The following is a 22,310-nucleotide window of genomic DNA, read 5'->3' on the forward strand; positions in this document are numbered from 1 at the left end:
CAGTCCAGACATTCTGTGGGACTAAAACCATATTTTGATATGATTTCTACACAGAAACTCTGTTCCGGTTCACTAGCTGTTACTGTATAGTCAAGGGGAAAATTATTGCAAGGAAAAGCACATTCTAAAATGTCAGAACAACTGTGAAGATTCAAAATGCAAATTCCATGTCTGTTATAATCCAAAATCCCCCAAACCACCAAGTCCAGATTCTCTGACTGCAGGAGCGCTCAGCACAATGTGTGATTGGGCTGGTATACAAAGTGGCATTCTACACTTGAGAGTCCTTTTAGAGATCAAGCAAAGAAAATACGAGGAAGTTTCCAAAATATGCCTTGAACAAAATGTTGTTGCAAAGGCAGAAGTCTTGCTTGCCTAGTCAATTTACTTTCCATTGATTAACCAAATATCTTTACTTTACGTTCAGTGGAAAAGGAGCAAATAAAGAATTTTCTGTGCTTTTCTGTTACTTCTTTAAAAGCATTTTCATTTACATTAAACTAATTTTACTCCATGAGAGCAAAAGGAATGCAGCTCAAAAAATCCAGTGACTGAGATATAGTTTATCAATAAACCACAATTTGAATTTCAAAATTAGGGAAGATAGTTATGTCTTTTCAAAATTGAGTATACTCATCTGCAAGTATTTATCGCCTTCAGAAATAAGTATTTAAAGCCTCTCCATTCTCTTATGAATAATAATTTCGAATGGGCCAAATTTAGCAAGGTAATGACCCCCTCCAACTCCCCTTGAATTCATGGTCCTGGGGGTAGTTAGGAGATGAGGTCCTCCTAATCTCATATATCATGCCTCTGCTTTGGTTATCAGTACAAGCTGATCTGCAAGCTGACCCCCTTAGAGAAACTCTAGTTTTTTGGGGAGGCTGACACCAGTAGAAGGAAATAGTTTACTGCACGATATTTCTAAACCAAATGTGGGGAGGAGCTAGAATATCATAGCCATAGTATTCACTGAGATGTCAAGAAGGTATAAGAGCACACATTATAAGAAAGACAGGTAACACTGTCTTTTGTAAAATATGCTCAGCACTTCCAGTTACGAGACACTTATTTTCATTTTGATAAACTCTGTCCCATCTGAAATTTTCTATACCAAAAGTTAGTTTCAGAATCTTTTTTTTAATTATTTTAATCCTAAAATTTATTTTAAAATAAAGATCTGCAGAAAATACAAAGACATGGTTTATTATATGTTTAAAACATCTTTCATCTTTTCATTCGAAAGTTTCACTCCCCCTACCACGACTTCCAACAGGGACTACATACTTTTTGCTGTAAATCTTCTCCCATTTCTGCAGTAGTTTTAATAGCTAAATTCCCTCAAATTTCTGTTTGTATTGACCATGCTACAGGCAAACGCATCTCTGGCAGCCATGCTGTCCTCTGACTGGTCTACATCTATGAGCAGGGAGAGTCTCTCCCCTGCACCATGAGCGACTCTCTTGGTAGAGCTAAGACATCTATGGAGGGTAGTACCTGACTGTCTGCAGGGAACAAGAGCCAGTCCCAGGGGCGCACTAACAGTGAAAAGGCCGAAGTCAGGGAAAGGAGCCTTAGCCTGAAGATTGTCAAGGGAACAATGAGGCATTAGTAGAAATGGAGTCTCTTCATTGCTCTATCGCCAGCAAATAGCCAGGAAAACCACTGGCATGTAATTGCAAACCTTCAGTACTGGCAAAATTGAACCTGGAAGTGCTTGGTATTGTCATTTAATTACTTTATCTGCGTTTTTAGCATAAGCTGCATAAGCATCAGTATATTTTACATAAGATACAGATATGCACATACACATGCACTTAAAAATATGAGGCATTGCAAACTAGACTTCAGAGACTCTATCATACTTTCATTAAGTCCACATGAATTAGACTGGCTTCGAGAAGTGCAGAATATCATACAGAAATGATAAGCTTACCTTTCCTTTAGTGAAATGATCATCTCCTTTTCTTGCTAATTTTCTTCTGCCTGTATCTCCCAAAAGACCTTGCAGCGTGACATACACATCTGCATCTGTTCCTGACCCAGGGGATGCTCCCGTAGTGATATGGAGAATATAGTTTTTCACTATTGGGAAAAAGAGATGAAAGATGCACTGAAGCTTAACCAGTTAAAAAAAAAAATGTTATGAAGCTTAATTAGTAAACAAAATACGTTATTCAATAAATTACTATTATATCTTCATTTTTATTCCTGCCCAAAGTGATCAAATGGCAAATAAAATTACAATGCTTAGAAAAGCACATAGAAGCACTGCAATTAAAATTTAAGAACCACTGTAATTAGAAATAACAAGCTAAACAGTTTGTGAGTGGGGCTGAAACAATGGGAAAAAGCGAAAGTGAAAGAAGATAATGAATATATCAGCAGTTGTTACAAAAAGCATGTAAATAACACTCTACCACACACTTCTATGTAGTGTTTAAATGTATAACACTACTATTAAATGTCTCCTAAGGTATGGACAACACTAAATTACTCAAAAAGCACAGCTCTGTTTTGAGCCTTAAAGAGTTCAACTGAAGCTAAGCTCAGCTACAAAGGGGGCAACTTTGGTATTTCCTCTGGATCGTGGTCCAGACAGTGGTTGGCTGCTCTACACTGTACTAGTCCAGCTATTTGCTTCAGCAGGCAATTTCAGGAATGGTTGTGTATTCTCTGACAACTTACAATTCCTCATTTGGGCATTTCTTAAATGACTGTTTATGTTAAGTTCTCATTTGCACTCCCAGAGAAATGTATAAGATGCTGGTGATCTGGCTCTGAAAGCAAGAAAGAAGCAACATCCCAAAAACATTCAATTGAAAATGGAAAGATTATGGAAGGAGGTAGAGAAAACAATATCTGTTCTCACGCTAGATGCTCCTCAGAAACAGGAAGAGCGTTCCTAAAGATTTAAACGTCTGTGCTGTTCTAGAAAAAAGTGAAAGTGGTTAGAATATCCATTTAGGACAAGAGCTTCTGCATCCTTTGTTAACCTTGGTTATGAATTCTCTTATGGTACACAGAGCAAACTAAAACAATCTAGTCTTGAGATGATGAAGACAACTCACATGGAGGAGTTTTTAGACATTTTACCACTACGTCACAGGAGAAGAATGCCTGAATTTCTAGGAACATTAAAGTTTCTGCTGTTAAGGGCCATGGATCTCTTTCTTATCTGAAATTACACTATGAGACTGATTTCCTTTGGATTTCCTTTGCTTCTTCTGGGAGAGAAATAAATAATATCGAAAAAAACCCTGAACTCTGAGTGCTGTTCAAAACCCTTTTAACATTTTCAGTGCTGTATGCTTGCTCTTTAATGTGTCACAAACCGATAGCAATTAGACTTGGAACGCAAATGCACAACTAAATACACAAACTGAGATTTTTTTAAAGCAGTTGAGTAGACTGCATATAGCCAGGCATCACTGGTTAAAATAAATAGCATGCATCTGCTAAATCCTTTGGACTATTCGAAAATCTTAGCCTTCACCATTGACCAAATTTTTCCAGTGTTTCTGATTTGCAACAAACCTGCTGGAAAAGCAAAGCCAGCTATGAGAACTGGAAGCTCTGCCACTGCTAATCCTTCCTCATCTGCAAAGTTGCGAGAAAAGGGAAATTCTAGGATATTTTTACTTTCTCTGTGTTGCAGCTTTACCTAAACAGAGAACAAAAAGAAATACTTCAGTATCTGTGTCTTGGGCTCTAATACAAACTATAGCTAGAGACTTACTACCGGTCATAGATGAGAGAGAACATGCAGTCTCAATAATACAGTGGAAGAGGAAATACATTTTTCTAAAATATTTTTTGAAAGCAGTCTGTTAAAAGAGATGGAATACAGATTTTCCCAATTAAAAATAATTAAAATGTTGTCAACATTATTGCTTGCAGAAATTGCAGTAGGGGGATAATGTTTTGGAAGGGTTCAGAAAGGTTCCTTTATGTAGCCTATTCATCCAGTATATGAGTGAAAAAGAAGTGTTCAGATTCCCCTTTCAGCTGTTGAGAAATGTCAGCATGCCATAACATTTTTCAGTGCCGCATGTTTTCTCATTCAGAGTAGCTGGAGAAAAAAAAAATAAATGTTTCTGGGAAAAGCTGAAAAATAGACATCAAGTATGTTTTTATGACATGTATGTCATCTGTACCATATATATCATGTGTATATTGATTATATTACTGAATATTTTGAATGCCTACAAATTACTGTATATAAAGTGATAAAGGATGACACTAAGCCAGGTGGCTAAATCTAACTATCAGGAAACAAATTTTTCTGCTTATGATAGAAAGGGGAAATCTCAGTGAAGTTTGGTCTTGTAAAATCAAAATAAAATAGAATAGAAATGACCATCCTGGTTCAGATCATCAGTGTAAATAGACTGCTAACTTGTCTTTGATAATAGATATTATCCCCAACCTAGATACTTCATGCAAGGATTCAATCAGTCCTGCTATGGAATCTATGGAACAACGTGGGAAATGTCTTCCTAAAACTTGTGGAATATGCACATATCACAGAGCAGGAAAGGTTATATTTCCTTCTCTTTTTAATCTTACCTAATGTAAATGTGGATCTTTTCTTTACCTATATAATTTTTTTTCTAATTCAGTGTTGAGCTATTGCTATGACCTAATGAAGTAAAGCAGGTTAATAGATGTCATTGCAAGTGCCAAGTATCTGTTCTCAAATTTTCAATCTATCTATCTCCTACAATCTCCAAGAAGCAGTCTTAATTTCATCAATAGATTTGTTATATGAATATTTTATCTGGCTAGGGAGACAAAATTAACAACCTGCTTATCAGTTAAATGTCAGGAGGTTCAGCTCTCTATTTAATACCATGTATCAGAGATGAAAATTAATTTTTTCTCCAATTTTTAATGAGAACAAAATACAAATATTAAGAGGAAAAGTGTAGCTGCAGTTTGAAAGAAGAAGATTCTTTCCCTTAGACTTCTTTTCATTTTGCCAGTATAAGAGGATAAATATTCTTTTGTATAGTAAAGTGCCACAGCAGTTTCAATGTGATGTCAGATTTTCGCTTCAGCATCTTGGACATCAGAAGAAAAATTGTCACTTTTGCTGTTCACTTCTCTTTTTCACATGCCAACTTAAATGTCAGATATTTTCATCAAAAGACATTTCTAGTGTCTCACTTAATTATTTGCCTTGGATCACTGGGCCCACAACATGCAACAGCCAATTTGGAATTATGTAAACACTGTCGTGCATGCCAGTTGCTACAGTTCTGAAAACAGACGACTGGATATGCTACAGATAATGGTACATCTGTGTCTGCCACGCATCTGTGTGTCCAGAAATCCACTTAGTTTACAAGATTTTGTTATTCCAAACTATTCTAATAAGTTTTTTAGGGGCTTTCTGAAGTTTGCACACCACAAGTGTTACCAGATCCGCTTAGTTTTGTAACTTAAATATTATGTAATTTCAAATAGAAACTGGATGTAATAACCGTAGAATATGAAAAAAGAGAATTTTACAGTAAGTACTTAATCTATATTTATTCATTTATTACCTCACGGCAATGCCAAGTCTCTCCTTCTCCAGCTTCTTCAATTTCTAGGCGAACTTTGCATATAGTATTGAACTTCTTATTTAATTGAATTGAAGTTTCATAAATCTCCTTTTTTTTAAGAGATCCTTTGGGAAACGTGACTGAGGTACAGGTACCTTTTTCACCACATACAGTTAGAGACATTTTAGGACTTATGGAACTAGAAGAAGCATCACTGGTTGTGACAAGGACATCCCAAGTCCCTGTTGAAGCAAAATAGTAGAAAATAATTAATAGGTTTGCTGAATATCCAAAATGATATGGAAATTAGTAACAGGGTGAGTCAGTGAGTAACTAGAAACTCAATCCTACCTTTGCATTGAGATAGAATCTTGAAATATAACAGATTCACTGACTGCCACTGATTTAGTACACACACAGAGAAACAGATCTGACACTGAACTTTTTGTAGTGGTAGTTGACCCTTCACAGATGGACCAGTCCAGTAAGACCACGCAGATAAGACAGCCAGTTACATGTTAGAAACTTACGAAGTTCACTGCCAATTCACTGATTTTTTTCCCCTCACAAATGTTTCATTTAATGATGTTAATGTTTTTTCTGATGTATCACCACTGAAATGCAGCATATTTTCCACTAGATATTACCTACTATCAGGTTTGCATTGTTTCTTATTTCAACTGTTTGAGGAGCTACTTAAACTAGGATGTTACTGTTTGCTACAAATATTCTTTATCAAGGTGCTAATGTGATAAACCGGTATAAAACTTGAAATGTGGTATTTTTATCACAGATCACCAAAATTATCACTCCAGTGAAGTACAAAACTTTATTCATTTGTTCTGTAAAGAAGACGTTTAGTGAGAGATTAAAAATTATCCTATACAATAGTGCATAGATTTTCCTGCTTTAGGAACATAGAAAACACTCAGAAACAGTAGTTTTACTTTAAAAGAAAAATAGAAAATTACACTGAAAAGGAATAGCAATTAGCAGTCAAACTACAGGTCTGGTTTGAAGCACTTATTCTTTTTAAAACTCCAGCTGAACTGACAGTCACCTGAAGGCTCATAAGGACTGCAGACTCAGACTAGGTAGGCTCCTGAGTAAGGTCTGTGATCCTACAATGAAAAGACATGCCAATGTGTTCAGTTAAACCTCCAAGCAGCAAGACATTTTGGAAGGTCAGAAATTCACACCTATCAAGAACTCCCATTGACTAAACTGGTTTTAACATGTTCATTCATGGTTACAGAACATACGGAAATCTCAGGGCTCATGAAGCCCATGATTGCTGTTTAAAAAATCATGACTTCTACAGGGAGGCTTTTATCACCTGGGCTAGTGCAGAATCTTAAGATAACTGAGCAGTGCTTATGCCAAGGGAGCCAAAGGTTGGTTTTAATAATTTCAAATAGTTCTTTTGTAAAATAAGGGATATTTCACTTGAAGTAATGCAATAGTGATTTTCTGAGTTTATTTCCATATTTCTCTTGCAAAGTCCAGCATTCTAACCACATTAGGCAAATCCTTATCTTCTGATGTAAATTATTGCAAATAAAGCTTTATTACTTTACAGGAGCTGAAGATCTGTACTATGAAGTCAGGACACCGTGACGGCAAAAAATTGACATTCACATTCCTTAAAATGATGGAAAATAGCTTCAGACATTATGTCTTCGTGGCTAATCATAAATAGCTACTAATGTCATGTCTATGAGCATTAAAAATAAATGAAATGATATCAAGGATACCCAGGAAAAAAATAGAAGTGAAGTGAAAATTCACCATATTCCCAGTGACATAATCCAAGATATTTTAGCCTCTTAGTACTGAAATAGCCTTTAAACTATCAGTGGGTAGTTGCCTAGGAACACAGGCCTGGAAGCCTTACCTCTGTTGGATCATAAAGCGCAATTCTCTGCTACTACGTGTTAATTATATCGTATAATCCCTTTCATAAATTTGCCAAGATTTGGTTTAAAAGCAGATAGATTAAGCTTCCTGGCTTCTCTTTAGTCAAGTCTAAAAGACAATAATGCTAAAAATTCATTCTTACTTGCTTAGAAATCTTCTACATTTAACAGAATGGCATTAATGGACTGCTGAAACACATTTACTTTTATGTAACTGTGTCCGTTAGCTTAAGTAACTCTTTCCCCTTCTTGATGTGTAAGCTCCCATTAATGTGATATATCACAACTGCATCCATTTTCAGCCTTTAATTTGCTAGTCTAACTATATCAAGCTTTTTCAATATCCTCTCTCAAGAAAAATTTACCACATCCCTGATCAGCATTTTATATCTTCTTTGCAACGATTCCAGTATGAACCTTTCGGGCACAGGTGATCAGAACTGTGCATACCACTCCAGACGAAATATTGCTGTTTCCTTGTACAACAGCATTATTTCTTCTCTGTCTTTACTGTTCTTTGCGCAACAGCATTGATTGTTCTCTGTCTTTACTGATAATGCTTCACTCATAACCACACCACTTACTTTCTCAATATCCTAGGATCCTATAAGCAAGCCAGATATTTCTCCTACTCATTTCCCACTGATGAACTCTTATAGCAGAAATAATTACAAGGCATGGAGATACAGATCCAGTACAGTTTTTAGATTCTTATCTACTACTTAGGTTCTGAATTTCCCAATAAAATCAATGGAAATTAGGAACCTGCACAAGAATTAAGAGCTTAAACACTTAGTAGGATTTGGGCCTAATTGTGTTCAAGCTTTGTGCTACAGAATTCCATTCCAGTGTTTTTCTTCCAGTTCTCAAAGTCTTTGAGTTTATCACACAACCTCCTAATCCTCCTAATAATATGCCTTGACTTTTTAGCATCAACAGTTTTCATTAGCATGTCCATTCCCCCTTCTCCAGCTTGTTAAAATATTTCCTTTTACTACTACTTTCTACTTTCTAATTATTACCTAATAATATCCCATAAAGCAAATAAAATTCAGTACTGAAATTTAGACAGATTAGATGCTATTACATTTCTCCTACTAGGAAAAAATATTTCTAAAAATTATCAACTTTGCTTGGCAATCTATCTTTAGTAAACTCATAATGCATTTCTTCTCATTTCCTATTACTTCTGTTATCTTAATTATTCTTTTCTTTGAATTGTGTTGTAAAAATTTGCATGTGATTGATTACTAGGTCTACAGTCATCTACGTTATGCTTTCCATTTTTTAAAAGTATGTATTGCATTTACTGTTTTCAAGTCGTGCCTTTTGTTTTCATAAAAATTATTTCCTTGTAATCAGATCTGCCACTTCATTTCCCAGTTCTTCCATATTCTTTCAATACAGAGACTCCTTTGGTTGACACTGCTGGAGTGCACGAAGCTCTCAAAGCTCTATTTGCATTTCAGATCTGGTGACTTGCAATAGCCTCATTCCCATTAGTAACTTTGGTTTTGCTTTCTTCGCCAGCATTATGGGTCCTCAGTGGAAACAAAGACAAAGTGTTCAATTTGTTTAGGGATTTTACCTACTTCACCTTTAGTCTCTGCTGAATTGTTCCTGCATAGTCAGGCATCTTTCCCTGTTCACGTTTCCTTGTTTACTTTATAAGTAAATGGTTGAAGAGCCTTGCTATTTGTTTTAATTCTCTTTTAAAGTCTGATTCAGCTTGACATTTAGTAATTCCCACTGCATCTTTATGCTTTCTGATCTCTAAGGTATAGTACTCTTTGCTGATCAGTCTTTTTTTTCTACTCCTTTTAGGCTCTGTGCTCACTTGCAATATTCTTTCTGAAGTTATTATGCATCAAAACCAGAACCAATTTTGAATAGATAAAGAACTGAATACTACTAATCATAGATTTGGAAAATACTAGCAAGCCTGAACTCAAAATTTTGGGGATTATGTGTCTGTGGGAAGTGGAGGCAGGAAAACATTTTTACATAGCTACATTCAGTACTAGTCAAGGTTTACAAATAAGGATGCAAGTTTTCTTACACTGTTTACTTTATCAGCTAAGAAAGACAGATTCAGCTCAATCTTAAGCTGATGTTGTGAATTAACCTCAGGAGAAGCCTACCTCATTCTGTGGTTATCTAGGGCACCTGTGGAGACTACCTTTTTAGACGTTGGAAATACTTGCAATGACACAATATAAGTATTTCTTATTTTAAAATTGTCACTATTTTGATGAATTTAGCTCAGAACCACTGATCCTATGCTCATATTTCCACATTATTCTATGCTTCTGTTGTCTCAGCAACATTATTTTTATATTCCATTAGATGATACAAAATATCTGCTACTGGACCAAGAATAGGTAGCTAAATAAGAGGATACATACTACTACCTGTGTCTGCAATTATGTATAATATGAAACTCTCAAAGCATAAAATGGAATATCCATAAGCACATACATTAATGAAGATCAGTTTACAAAACTGCTGATTTAGGTTAGACAACTGTGGGTTAGTTAACATAGGCTGATCTACCATTTCTAATTCAAATTTCATAAATGGACCCAAAACAACATTTTACGTCTCTTCAAAAAGGACATGTGAGAGAGCTATGAAAAACAATACTACAGCAAAGAATAAAAGACTTGACGTGTTTTCAGTTCTCTAAGTTGTTCAGTGTCTCTGCTGTTCGCTGTTGCTCAGCTGTTTCTGTGTTTTGATCCAGTTTTTTCTTTAAACATTTTGAACAGAATATTAGGTTCTGGTCAAGTAACTGTTTGCAAGAACTCATGCCATTGATATAAGTAAAAAAGAAAACTGCAAATAAAAGCAAATGGCTTTTGCAAATATGTGAACATAAGGGAAAATTTCATTCTGCAAAAATAAGAGTTTTTGTATCTCTTCTTGTGATTTCATCACTGTTACAGGAGCCTTCTGCTCTGCATTGACTGCCATATGGAACAACCTACCTCTTTCTGCCTCATCTTTTTACAAGCCTCAACTAAAAACACACTTTCTTCATTGTCTCCATCGCTTAATGCTCGTCTTTCTTCTCTGAACATTTTAACTGTATTTACCAGCTTTGGAAAGTGTTTGGAGAGACAGTTTGTCCAAGAGATGTTAATCATATCTAAGCTATATTTCTGTATGGTTGTTTCAGCCTTAAACATAACCTGGAAAAATAATACAAATTACAATTAAAACAAAAGCCTGATCAAGCTTTGATGATTCTAGATCTTACCATGAACTTTTTCTGTCAGCATCCCATTTCTGACTTTTCCAAGAAGTCTCAGCATTCGTTCCATCCTTGTATCACCAACTCCGCTGTCCAACCATTGCTGGCATAAAAACACATATTGGCCATCCATCTTGCCTGATTCATGGATGACAATTTGGTCCAGATAGCATCCAGCTCCATAACCCACATTACTGTGCTCAACAAGTACTTGGCTTAACAGTCCAAGGTCTATTGCTCTCAATTCAGACACACTAACCTGAGAAGGTAAAGGCAAAATGAATAGCATAAAACTGATTAACCTATTCATTTTAAAAAAAATCTTCTGCAAGATTATGTTTGGAAAGACAGATTCCTTTCAGTCTGGAGTATCTTTTTCTTCCTAACCGCAAAGAAAGCTATTATAGGCTGACATTAATATTTGGAGATCTTATCATTCTAAAACATGCAGGTGCTTGAATATATACATTTTTCCTTGCTCATGATCACTGGATCTTAGGGTCTATTATGAAAAACATCCTAAAGAATTTTGGGTGGAAAGAAATCTCAGATCATTAATTTACTTGCAGAAGTCTCATGAAAGTTGTAGTAAGGCTCAGAGCCTTTGCTTTACCAATCCCATACAACTGAACTAGAAAGAATGCTAGAAATGTCAGAATACACTTGGTAAATGGATCTTTGGTTTAAATAAGGCACTTTATTTTAAAACATTTCAAAATCTTTTGTATTCTAAGCCACTTTTTTCCGATGGGAAATGTATTAGTCAACTCTGAACAGAAATAGTGACATTGCAGGTGACTATGCAAGCAAAGGATGATACTGACATTAGAAAGTATAACTAAGGCTGTGCATACATACAGGCAAGAACTGATGTGCTCTTCAGATGTAAATAGACATCTGTTTAAATATTGGTATGGCTACCAGTAAACAAAAGCTAAATGGCAACTGCACAAGTGCACGTTGGGATGAATAAATTATGTCAGTGAGAGAATGAATGTGTTCTGTGCAAGAGAGAATATGAGTGGGTGGGCAGATACATGGACATGTGTGTGGGTGACATTAAAAAAAAAAAACAGATGGATAGTAGAAACAGACGCTGTAATTTTTATTTGTTGCCAACCAGTTTGCCACCAGTCAGGAAAAAACATGAGGACCAGAAAGCAACAAAAGAAGAGACGATTTTTAAAAAGAATTATATCATCTGGTCTGTTCCCCTGTCTGTGTGGGACTATTCTCTACAATGTGCTCAGAGAAAGAAAACATCAGAGTTGTTATTCCCATCACAGCCTTAGGACTTCCAACATTCTTACCTTGACATATCCATGATCTCCCCAGTTACTATGGCAAGTTACAGCCCTTCATGTAATTCATAAGCAGCCCAAAATAGGATATAGTTGTGAGGAACAGCTTGTAAATAACTTTTTGGGAGCACTCATTGCTTTTTAATTTTATGCTTTGGAGTTCCAAGCCAAAGATAATTTCCTTTTCAGTCTACATGACCCTTGGCTTCGAGGAAATAGCTTGCATTGCTACTATTCACGGTCCTTCACATCTAACTCTATCTGAAAAAGGGACCTATCATTAGTCTTATTCTTTGTGATAATAATTAACAGTCATTAGACAACAGTGGTCACAATCACCCATTGTCATCAATGAATTCTCATAATAATACGTTAAATTATCTACTCCTTCAGCATTAGCAAGAATGTACTTTTGGTTTAGATCATTATAGTTCCTGTTTCTTTTCCCCCCCTCAGTATAAAGACATTTGGAATGGCATTAAACACACTACTGGAAGTGTAATTAATGAAAACCAAAATGATTTCATTTAAATTGACTTGCCTGATTTAGATACAGTGCTAGATAGGCAAAATTACAAATCTCCATTTATTTAATCCATTAAACTGGTGAATAGTTTAAAAATATAATTACTTAAATAAATATAAACCAGACTTACTTTCTGCAATAATTAGATCAGTTTTCAACCAGTTACTCTTTTTCCTATATTTTGCTGATATATTCTGTCTTCCTAGCTTGTCCTCATATTCACGTCTTTTATCAGTCAAGAGAGATCCTTTTTTCTACATTTCAAGTTTCTTTAATTTTGTCTTCTCTGCCTATTCTTTCCATATTTTTCAAAGCTATTGCTGATATAATCCTGTCCCTCCAGACATCTTGCCATTCCCTTCCTTCCATCTCCTATTCTTATATGCTGTCACTAAAACCTCATTCCAATCTACTTCTTGTAAAAAGAATGACCAACAGTACTATGTCGGGCCACAGACCGCTCTGGTCCAGTATTCTTTCTGCAGCAGCTGCCAATAATATATTTCTAAGGAAGAGTATATAAACAGGGTAGATTGTACATAGAGATATTTCTTCAATATAAACTCTCCCAGGCTTTAGCAATTTGTGGTTCAAGGTTTTCCTGAACAGAGATCGTGTCTTTGTACTTAACAGCGCTCAGTGAAACTGTCTTCCATGACAATGTGCAATGGCTTTTTCAGCCTATGTGCATTTTACCACTTGCAACATCTTTGGCACAAAGTATCTTGGAGCTGTGTAAAGAGCCACCTCCTTTTTTTTTGCATCTGTCACCTGTAGGTTTCATTTAATGCTCTTCAGTCCTTGTATTTCAAGAGATGTAGAAGAATTACTCATTGTCTCCATGTCATTTCATTTTATCTCATCTCCCTCACCCTTTCTCTAATTGTTCCTTCTCCAGGCCAAACAGTCCTTGTTTGCTTAGTGATTCCTTGTATGAAAGATATTCCATCTCCATGGGCGTTCTTGTCACACTTTCACGAGAGGAGGATCAGAACAGAGCACACCATTGACGACGCATGCACACCGGAGAACTACCTAGAGGCACGACTGTCTTTTCTACTTTGTTTCTTTTTTTTTCTTTTCTAATGATTCATAAACATTTGATTTGTTCTGTTTCGTTTTGTTTTCGCTTCTGCTAAGCACTGAGCTAACATCATTACAGAACTACCAAATGCCAAGCTGGCTTTCCTGTAGACAAAAGCTATTTCAGAGCCCATCACTTTGTAAGTAAAATTAGGCTCTTTTCCCTTGCTTTACATTTAGCTACAGTAAATTTCATCTGCCATTTTATTACCCAGTCACTCAATATAATGAGCTCCACACCCATATTTCATATTTAATGCCTTGAATAACTTAGTATTATCAGAAGACTTTGTTATGTCACTACTCACCCCTTTCCTAAGAACTTACTGCATAATGAAAAACACAAATACACAACATGTTTAACTTGGAGAAAATTTTCATTCTCCAAGGTACAAAATAGTGCAACTGGAATAAAGGATTTGTTTGGGAAGCTGCTGAGCACTCTTTTCTACTGCTCACTCTTGTGGCTCTGATTTCTTAAACACTAGCAGCTGTGTCACTGATTCTGTATTAATGTTGAGCTAAAAACTGCCATATAAATTTTTTTCTTTTTGGATCTCTTCTCCAGGTTATGTCACAGACTATGTGCCTTTACTTTTGTTATTAATTCTTCTAATTACCTATAACCATTTGCCCTCAAAAATGCCCAGAATGAGCCTGTATTCTTAATAAGACAAACTATATCACAAAGCTCTTCATATATTTTAATTACACAATTTGGACTATCAAAAATAACAGCTAGCAGAAGAAACCTATAAGGAAACAAGGGAAAAATGTATTTTAGTTTGGATTTGCATGTAATCGGAGGATCAGGGAGAGGAGAGAGAGAAAGAATTCTGTTTTATCGTAATGAGGACACCTGGTCAATCAAGTGATTGAAGCCTTTCTGAAACAAGAGGAGGCCAGTTCGACAGAAGCAGAAGAAGGAACAAGAAATCAAAAAGAGCAATTCTGTAATGGAAGCTGAGCAGTTTGTTGATTTGGGGGGTTTGAAAGGCAATTTTGAACTAAATTGTGAAATTATATCAGAATGGGTTTGCAAATACATTCATCAAGGTACAGTAAAATAGCAGGATTCTGCAAACAATGAAATCTAAAACAGTAGGACTGCAAGAGACTATAAGAAAAGGTAGAAGAGAAGTGTACTACTTAATACCTTTGGTAGGAACACTAAGGCCAGTTACTAAATAACTGCCAATTCATGTTGATTTCCCTGGGCACGATGACACTAAATATTGCTATGAATCTAACACTAGCTTCTTTCTATGAAAAAGGTATATTAAGCACACTTTTGAAAGATGTAAGTCATTTTCCTCAGTAGTAAATAAGGCAGGTAAACTTGATTGATATATACATATGCTTACCTCCTTTCAGCCTTGACTAAACTTTTGATTATCTTCATTTATGGTGGGAAAAGAAGGACACAAGAAAGGTGAAATGATACATTCAGATCATCAGGTAAACTAGTAACTGAAATTAGAAAAGAATCTAGGTTTTCCACATGTGAGCACACTATACAACACAATCTATTTACAGCTACAGTTGTCTAAAGGCGGAGGTTTCACACAAAGATGAAAAGAGAAGCAGAGCAAGTGTTGGAAGATTTTTAAGGAAGTTGAGAAGATACTACTGAAGAGACTGAAAAAGCTAGGAAGTGTAACTAGGGTGATAAAAGACATGTTCCACTATACAAGAACAATGTATAGCCCAGAGAAGAGACAAATAAGGATAGAAGTCTGTAAAATCAAGAATGGCAAAGAGAGGGTGACAGGGAAAAAATCCTTCATTGTCCCTTCCAGGAAAAGAAGTAGGGGCCTCAGACGAAACTAGCATGTGGAAGGTTTACACAAATTACAGTGAAATTGTGATCCACACTGCGACAGGACATCACAGATGCTGAACATGTTTAAAAGAGAGTATACACATTTATTAAAGAAAAATTTGTCAATGGCTGTTGAACACTAGGATGCCACATCTAATATACTTAGCTGAGAACCACTAAAGTCTGGACAAACAGCCTGAGCAGCATGCAGTAAGTTCCTCCTGTTTCTGTAGTCTTCCCTGGAAGCCTGTGATGGGCTACTGTCAGAGAGGAGATCCTGGACTCGATAAATTTTTGTGCTGAACCAGTACAGCCACCCTTATATGTTTCTATGTTTGAGAAAATATTTTGACATTATAAAGCAAATAAAGAAAAAAATTCCCTAATGGTAAGTAAAGCTAGCAAAGCAGTGGAACAGATTGGCTAGGAAAGCACCTCAGTCACTGAAGATCTTAAGAAATCAAATGAAATAAGCACAGAGGATCCTGCCTTAGTATACAGTGATCAACTGAAGATCTCTTAAAAATCATATTTTGTCATACCCAGGCTGAGTCCAGAATGTGTGCGAACATGTTGTGTAGGTATAATCATCAACCTGTCAGTTGGCAAAGGCTGACCATAGAATTTCCCCTAAGATTTACTTTGAGCAGTTATAGTTTAACATTTACAGACAGCTTTACCTGTTTACAGTTCTATTTTTAACCAATTAATTAACATGACAGCTAACAAACACATTTAAAATGTCTCTTTCAGCTATATCTGGATAGGTTTTTTAAAAAACAGATTTTAAAGGAACAGTCACAGGAAAGAGCCCTGATATTTCTATTTCAACTTCACAGAGAACTGAATATTAAGCCACAGAATGTTATATATCCTTGAGTTCAGTTCCGGTTTCTGCAAACAGTTACTCATGGTTTGTGGTTTTCAAATGTATTGCTACTGCAACTATTTTTAAATTCTAATTCAAGTTGAGGTAAGATGTCTGCACTCAGTAAGCGACACATCTTCTCCATAGGTTACCACAGTGTCATGTCAATGTACTTGATAATTGAAAAAAAAAAAAAAAGGTATTGGAAGACAATAATAAAAAGAAACACATTAAACAGGTGAGTAAAATTATTCAGTACTAACCTGTCCTCTTTCAAAATTTGAGTGTCTTATTCTCCTTTTGCAGGAATCTCCCTGCTCTCCAAATACTGTGATAAACACATCTGCATCAGTCCCTGATGCAGGCAATGTTCCCATATGAACACTGACTGAATACAGCACTTCTGTCATGAAAATCAATGAAACAAGACATTATCAAACCAGTCTATTTAGCAATGTTGCTATCAAACATTATAAATCAATTTATTCCAGGTAAATGATTAATTTCTAGACCAAGGAATGAAGAAATATTAATTAGCCTTAATGTTCTATCTGAGTTTCATATGGTTTGCTAACTATGTCATGACAACCCCGTAAAGCATTAGAGATGATATGTTCTTTATGAATCACTGTAACAATCCAAGCTCTCACTCTAAAAAAGGAAAATACTGTCTTAGTTCTGGAGTCTTATCCAGAGGTCACTGAAATCAACTCAAATAACCTAACTGATCTTATTGGACTTCGTAACAACCCTTGAGTTCTTGTATTAATTAATGGTCTTAAATTGACTTAGAATTTACTAATTGTAGTAACATTTTGCAAAAGAAAAAACATGGAAATAACAAAGCTGAAATCCACTTTTTCTTCTGGATCAGCTGCGTTCTATTTTAGCTTGGCAATTTGATAATTACAGCTACTATCAATTAATTTGGTCAGGAGAAATGGCTCATCTATTATTCATGTACATTATTATTATTCTCCACAAAGGATGGCTTTCCATGACTTTTGGCTGATGAGTTATGTAGTACATATTCCTTGAGGCAGCATGACAAAGATTTTTTTATATGGGTTCTGTAAACTCTGTGAAGAATTAAATGTTATAATGGGCTACTAGGATATAAATTCATTTGCAGTCTAGCTTTCAACTGGACAATTAAAGGGAATACTTTTCAATATACTTCTTAACTAAGACTTCTGTTCATTGAGCATAATGAATTAGAGGGTTTTTTGTAAATATTGCTTAAAATGTAGTCAGAACAAAGGAACATGTTACCAGATATTTTAAACACAACGATAAAATAAAACAGAGAGCTACAAAGGCAGAAATGAGGCTTGGAGAAAACTTCAGAAAGCATTGTTTTTTCTTTATGTGAATCTTGACATCATGACTGATACTTAGCCTTGTGAAAACAATACGTGTTGTTTGCTTTAAAATAGAAAAAAAAAAGAACAATACACACTAGTAAAGACCCCGTAGATCACATACTAACTGAGCCTTTAAAAATAATTTTGAGTGATTTTTTCATAAAATTCTCTGCAATCTTTCCCATTGTGTTTATTCTTTTAGGCAGTTCATAACTTTTTGTATGTGTTTGTGCATTTTCTTGTGCATTCATTTCTTAGTTCAACAGTATACCCCTGAGTGGTGTCTTATCTGGTCTGACTGCTGCTAGCTCTGTCACGGTCTCTGACCCATCTTCTCCAAATAGACACTGGGCTTCAGTGGAGAAGCCCAAGTCTTGTTTAGTGTCCAGGTCTTTCAGACGAAGCTGCAGGCAAAAGCAGAAAAAGATTTTTTTTTTTTTCTGAAATGTTTCAGTTCTTATTTTCATCCTAACAGAAACTGACATTTCTTCCCATCATTAACATTCACAGACACGCACACAAATTCTCTATAAAGGCTACCTGATTCTACATAAGAAGAGCTGCAGTAGTTGCTGCAAGGCCCTGATTCTGCAGCCTGAAATTTGTAGGTGGATTCGTCCTTGGGTATCCACACAGGTATGGGGTCCAATTGTAGGGATACAAGTGGAGGATACAGATTAAATTGACCTGTACATTCCTACTATTTCAGTATTTCAAATGAATGAATACAACTGCAGCAATCTTATTAGTATATGCCTATTTTTCTAGGGCATTTCTTTTGCTGATTTTTATTTGTTTAGATGTGACTTGCTATATCACGGCTAGGATTTTCAAAGTTGGCAAGAATTAGGTGACCAATGGCCTTTGAGGCGCCCTGTGGGAATACGGCATTTGAATCTTAATGAATTCCAGTAGAAAGTATGAGCCTAGGCCCACATTCCTTCCACCTGACTTTGGAGATGGGAAGTTACATTGCAGATTTGAAATCAGTTTAAGCCAGCCTAATGCCTAATGGTTACTCATTGGCTTAACTGCCCGTTCCCGCTCACCTCCTTTTTGCCAGCACTGGTGCTTGCGTCACCAGACACTGACACAGATCAGGGAACTGATCCAGCTGGAAACCAAATTTCAAAAAATTATATTAGTTCTGTGAACTAGCTCAGCCACGTTTAGAGGCACAAAGGAGAAGCGAGGAGGAATAGCCAGAACAAAGCCATCTTGCAGGGGCATCCTGCACTTACCAACTGCACGCAAATCAATCATGGAAGCACAGCTGTGGGAACCCACTATCTTAGGTGCTCACAGAGTCAGTGTAAAGACCGGATATCCTGGATCGTTTCATAAAATATACCATAAAGACATATCAAGCATATGCAGAAACTCTTCTGGTAACTACAGTATTCAGGATTCAGCTTGATACATAGCTAATACCTAAAAGGCTGCAGAAATGTTTTTTTCAGCCTTTAGAATCTCTCTGTATAGAAACATTATATGCAAGTCATTAAAGGAAAAAACAGTCATGTCATCAATATATAAAGTAATTGAAAATTCTCAGGCAGAGATTCCCAAAATTACTTTGGTCACCTATTACCATACTGCAGCAGCAGCAGCAGCAAAATAAATCATAATATAATAAATAAATAATTATATATTGAATTATATCACTGACATTATTAGAAATTTGAGAGTTCTAAAGTTAAAAATTTGTCAAACTTTCTTGCCCTTGAGTTCTTAGAAATGTAATAACTGAACGTTCTCCATTCCTATTTATGCTATATGCCCAATGCCTTGCAAAATCAGGCACAAGGCCTCCTGATGAAAGAAAATAATTTCCTAACATGATTTCTAGAGCCAAAGAGGTAGTTTCTGGAATGAACAAGAGTTGTTTTCCTTAGACAGTATTAAATTCTATTAAAATTGCAGCCATTGGCATACCTATTTTTGCACCAGCAGTAAATGAATTTGTTTACACTAAATATCTAACTCCTTGGCATACAAAAATATCCTCCCTAACTCCTACCAGTATAAATATCCCTAGCTAAATATCTCTCTCTAAATATCCAAAACTCGTCAGTGTTAGAATTGCACTAGGGGTTAATTGTATATGTAGATAGATGACTTGCAGAAACTGGACTGACAAAAATAAGATGTGCAAATTAATGTAGACTTGTGGCTTTAAAGTAAAATCTGCCTGACAAATTCTTGTTAGTCATAAATTTACATCTAAGCATGAACTTTACCTCCAGATCATACAGTGTTTGTATATTCTTTATGAAAGTAAAAATGATTTTGTATTTTATTTCTGGGATGGGAGAGATACTATATTTCAAGCAAGGTAAAGCTACTATTTCTACAGTATATAAATCTTTGAAAGTTACAGAAAAGACCTAAATTTTAACTAAGGTTGGACCATTTTCTACTGAAGTGTACAGAAAACTGTAGGAGATAACAGGAGAAGCTTTAGCATTCTGAAGATGCTGTAAACACTAGAAGAGAAAGTGCTATGAACAGTAGTGAACAGTGAAGAGTAGTATATATAGCAGTGAAAGGAATGTAGGGGTTTTATCTTCTTTTATCTTTTGCAGCTGAGTCTGTAATCCATGTTTTTGTGAAATTTCTGAAATTGGCTATTTCTTCTTTCATTTAAGGAGAACGCAAGGAAGACAACTCTTCCTTCTTTTCAGTTGGGTGACTGGGTTTGACCACTGATTCACAGTGAACTTGCACATACTGACTCTTGCAGTCTTGCTATTTATATATATATATACATACACACACACACACGCACATATGTATGCATGCATGTATGTATATATATGTATGTATATGTGTGTATATATACATTTCTGTATTTTTACTACACTATGAGAGTTCTATTCAAACAAAACCACCTTGTTATGTTTTAGATTACAATTCCATGTATAAATAAGGTATATACAATCTAATAAATGAGTAATAGATGTTATAAGCATATTACTGGCACAAGCAATAGGTGTTATTGTGGCTTATGTTGTAGGTTGCAAGTGTATCAGCAGAAGAGACTACATAGGTCTATAGCAACCTATTGACTTGTTGGAGACTAAAAATTTATAGCTACTAATTAACCATTTACTAAATAACTATTGAAGTATTTAAAAGTATGAACAAAAATCACTTAACTATTTGCCCATGGTTATCTTTCAAAGAAAATCTAGTAAACTTTGTGCAGAAGCAAATTTATATTTGTGAAGTTTCTGCCATGTTTTGAATCACCAGTGCTGGAGAGTGAAATCTTATATTAAATCACATAATGGACATAGAGAAGGTAGTGCCAACACACTTTTTGCAGTTCTTTATCAGACGGCCTGGAGAAGCATATTTAAGATGAGAAATTGATTTTGCTTACTCACTCATTCAATTCTTGGAGCCTAAACTGAGGCTACAAAATTAACGGACAATGAACACATTTCAGGAGAGAATATGAATAAGATGAATTGCTTTTATCCTCAGTGGAGCTCATAAACTCAGACTTAATATCCCAGTTGGGCTTCAGCTATATAGACTGGTTATTCAAAAGCAATTATGTAGTATAAGCCCATTCAAATTTTACCCTGGAATGCAGCTCTCTTTAGGGTTTCCCATCAGAACAGTCTCTGGACTGTTTATTTGCTTAGGGAATCACCCTTCAATCTTTTACATTCAGTGTAGGGTTAAGGAACTGCTGTGGCCCCTGTTTGGAAAAACATTCTTTCACCAGCTTGAGAATAATTCAATGCTATGTCCAAAATGCTTTTCAGACCCTTTCCTCCAGGCACAGTATATTGGCACAAGTTTTTGTTGAATTAACTTTCAAGATTTAAGTATTTCCCCAAGTTTTGCCAGGCCTGAAACCTTTCCATTCAATCTCCCTACTTGCCCTGGGGAAAGGTATATATTTAAAATCCGGTTGAATCTTAAGCCTGACAGCATTAAGTCGTTCCTCCATCCTTTCATGAGAGATCTTAAGTACATACTAAACTTTAATCATGTGTTTAAGGCCCACTGATGAATATGTTGTCTTGAATAAATCCCAAATCATCAGCCTTATTGTTTTCTACAAGTAGGCCGCTCAGTGTCAGGGGACAGTCAGTATTTCCATGGAGGCATTAATATTTCCCAACAGAAATGGGGAAAATTCAGCAGAAAATGCTGCCCTTCATGTCCTGATGGGCTATGCAATATGGTAAAGCTACACACGCTTCAGCAGAAGCAGAAATGAGGTAGCTCTACCGACAAAGACATCTGGATGCTGTAGGCAATCACCTGTAGACTCAAAATAGCTTTGAGCCGAAAACTTGTGGCTCTGCTAATGTGGTATCAAGTCGAAACTAGTAATCTGTCTCTCAGAAGAAGATATTTATACTGATATTACGCAAAATATTCCAAATTTACATGTAGTGTATTTGGAGTACCTTCTGCAGTTTAATTCCTCTTCCGAAATATGGACCAGATAATAGAAAGGAAACTTTTGTTATATTTCCAATATCACCAACAGTCACCTGTTAAAAAATAAGAAAAAAAATGAACTTCATAATTTATAAACAATTGGAAGACATATGATAAGCCCAAATGAAAAGATAAGTGAACCATATAAAAATGCTGGTCAAGGA

General features: G+C 35.7%; 1 protein-coding gene across 1 annotated transcript in view; it reads right to left on the reverse strand.

Moving 5' to 3' along the window:
- The window catches only part of RP1 (RP1 axonemal microtubule associated), a 185,212-nt gene that overhangs the window by 30,142 nt on the left and 132,760 nt on the right, over positions 1-22,310 (reverse strand). Inside the window, exons 41-47 of the mRNA XM_068933834.1 lie at positions 22,113-22,199; positions 17,954-18,086; positions 16,582-16,721; positions 10,725-10,977; positions 5,550-5,791; positions 3,538-3,664; positions 1,937-2,085 (exon numbers count right to left, since the gene is read on the reverse strand). Coding sequence (XP_068789935.1) covers positions 1,937-2,085; positions 3,538-3,664; positions 5,550-5,791; positions 10,725-10,977; positions 16,582-16,721; positions 17,954-18,086; positions 22,113-22,199 — 1,131 coding nt within the window. The remainder of the gene's footprint in view (positions 1-1,936; positions 2,086-3,537; positions 3,665-5,549; positions 5,792-10,724; positions 10,978-16,581; positions 16,722-17,953; positions 18,087-22,112; positions 22,200-22,310) is intronic.

Source organism: Struthio camelus, chromosome 2 (assembly GCF_040807025.1).
Source record: "Struthio camelus isolate bStrCam1 chromosome 2, bStrCam1.hap1, whole genome shotgun sequence".
NCBI lineage: Eukaryota > Metazoa > Chordata > Aves > Struthioniformes > Struthionidae > Struthio > Struthio camelus.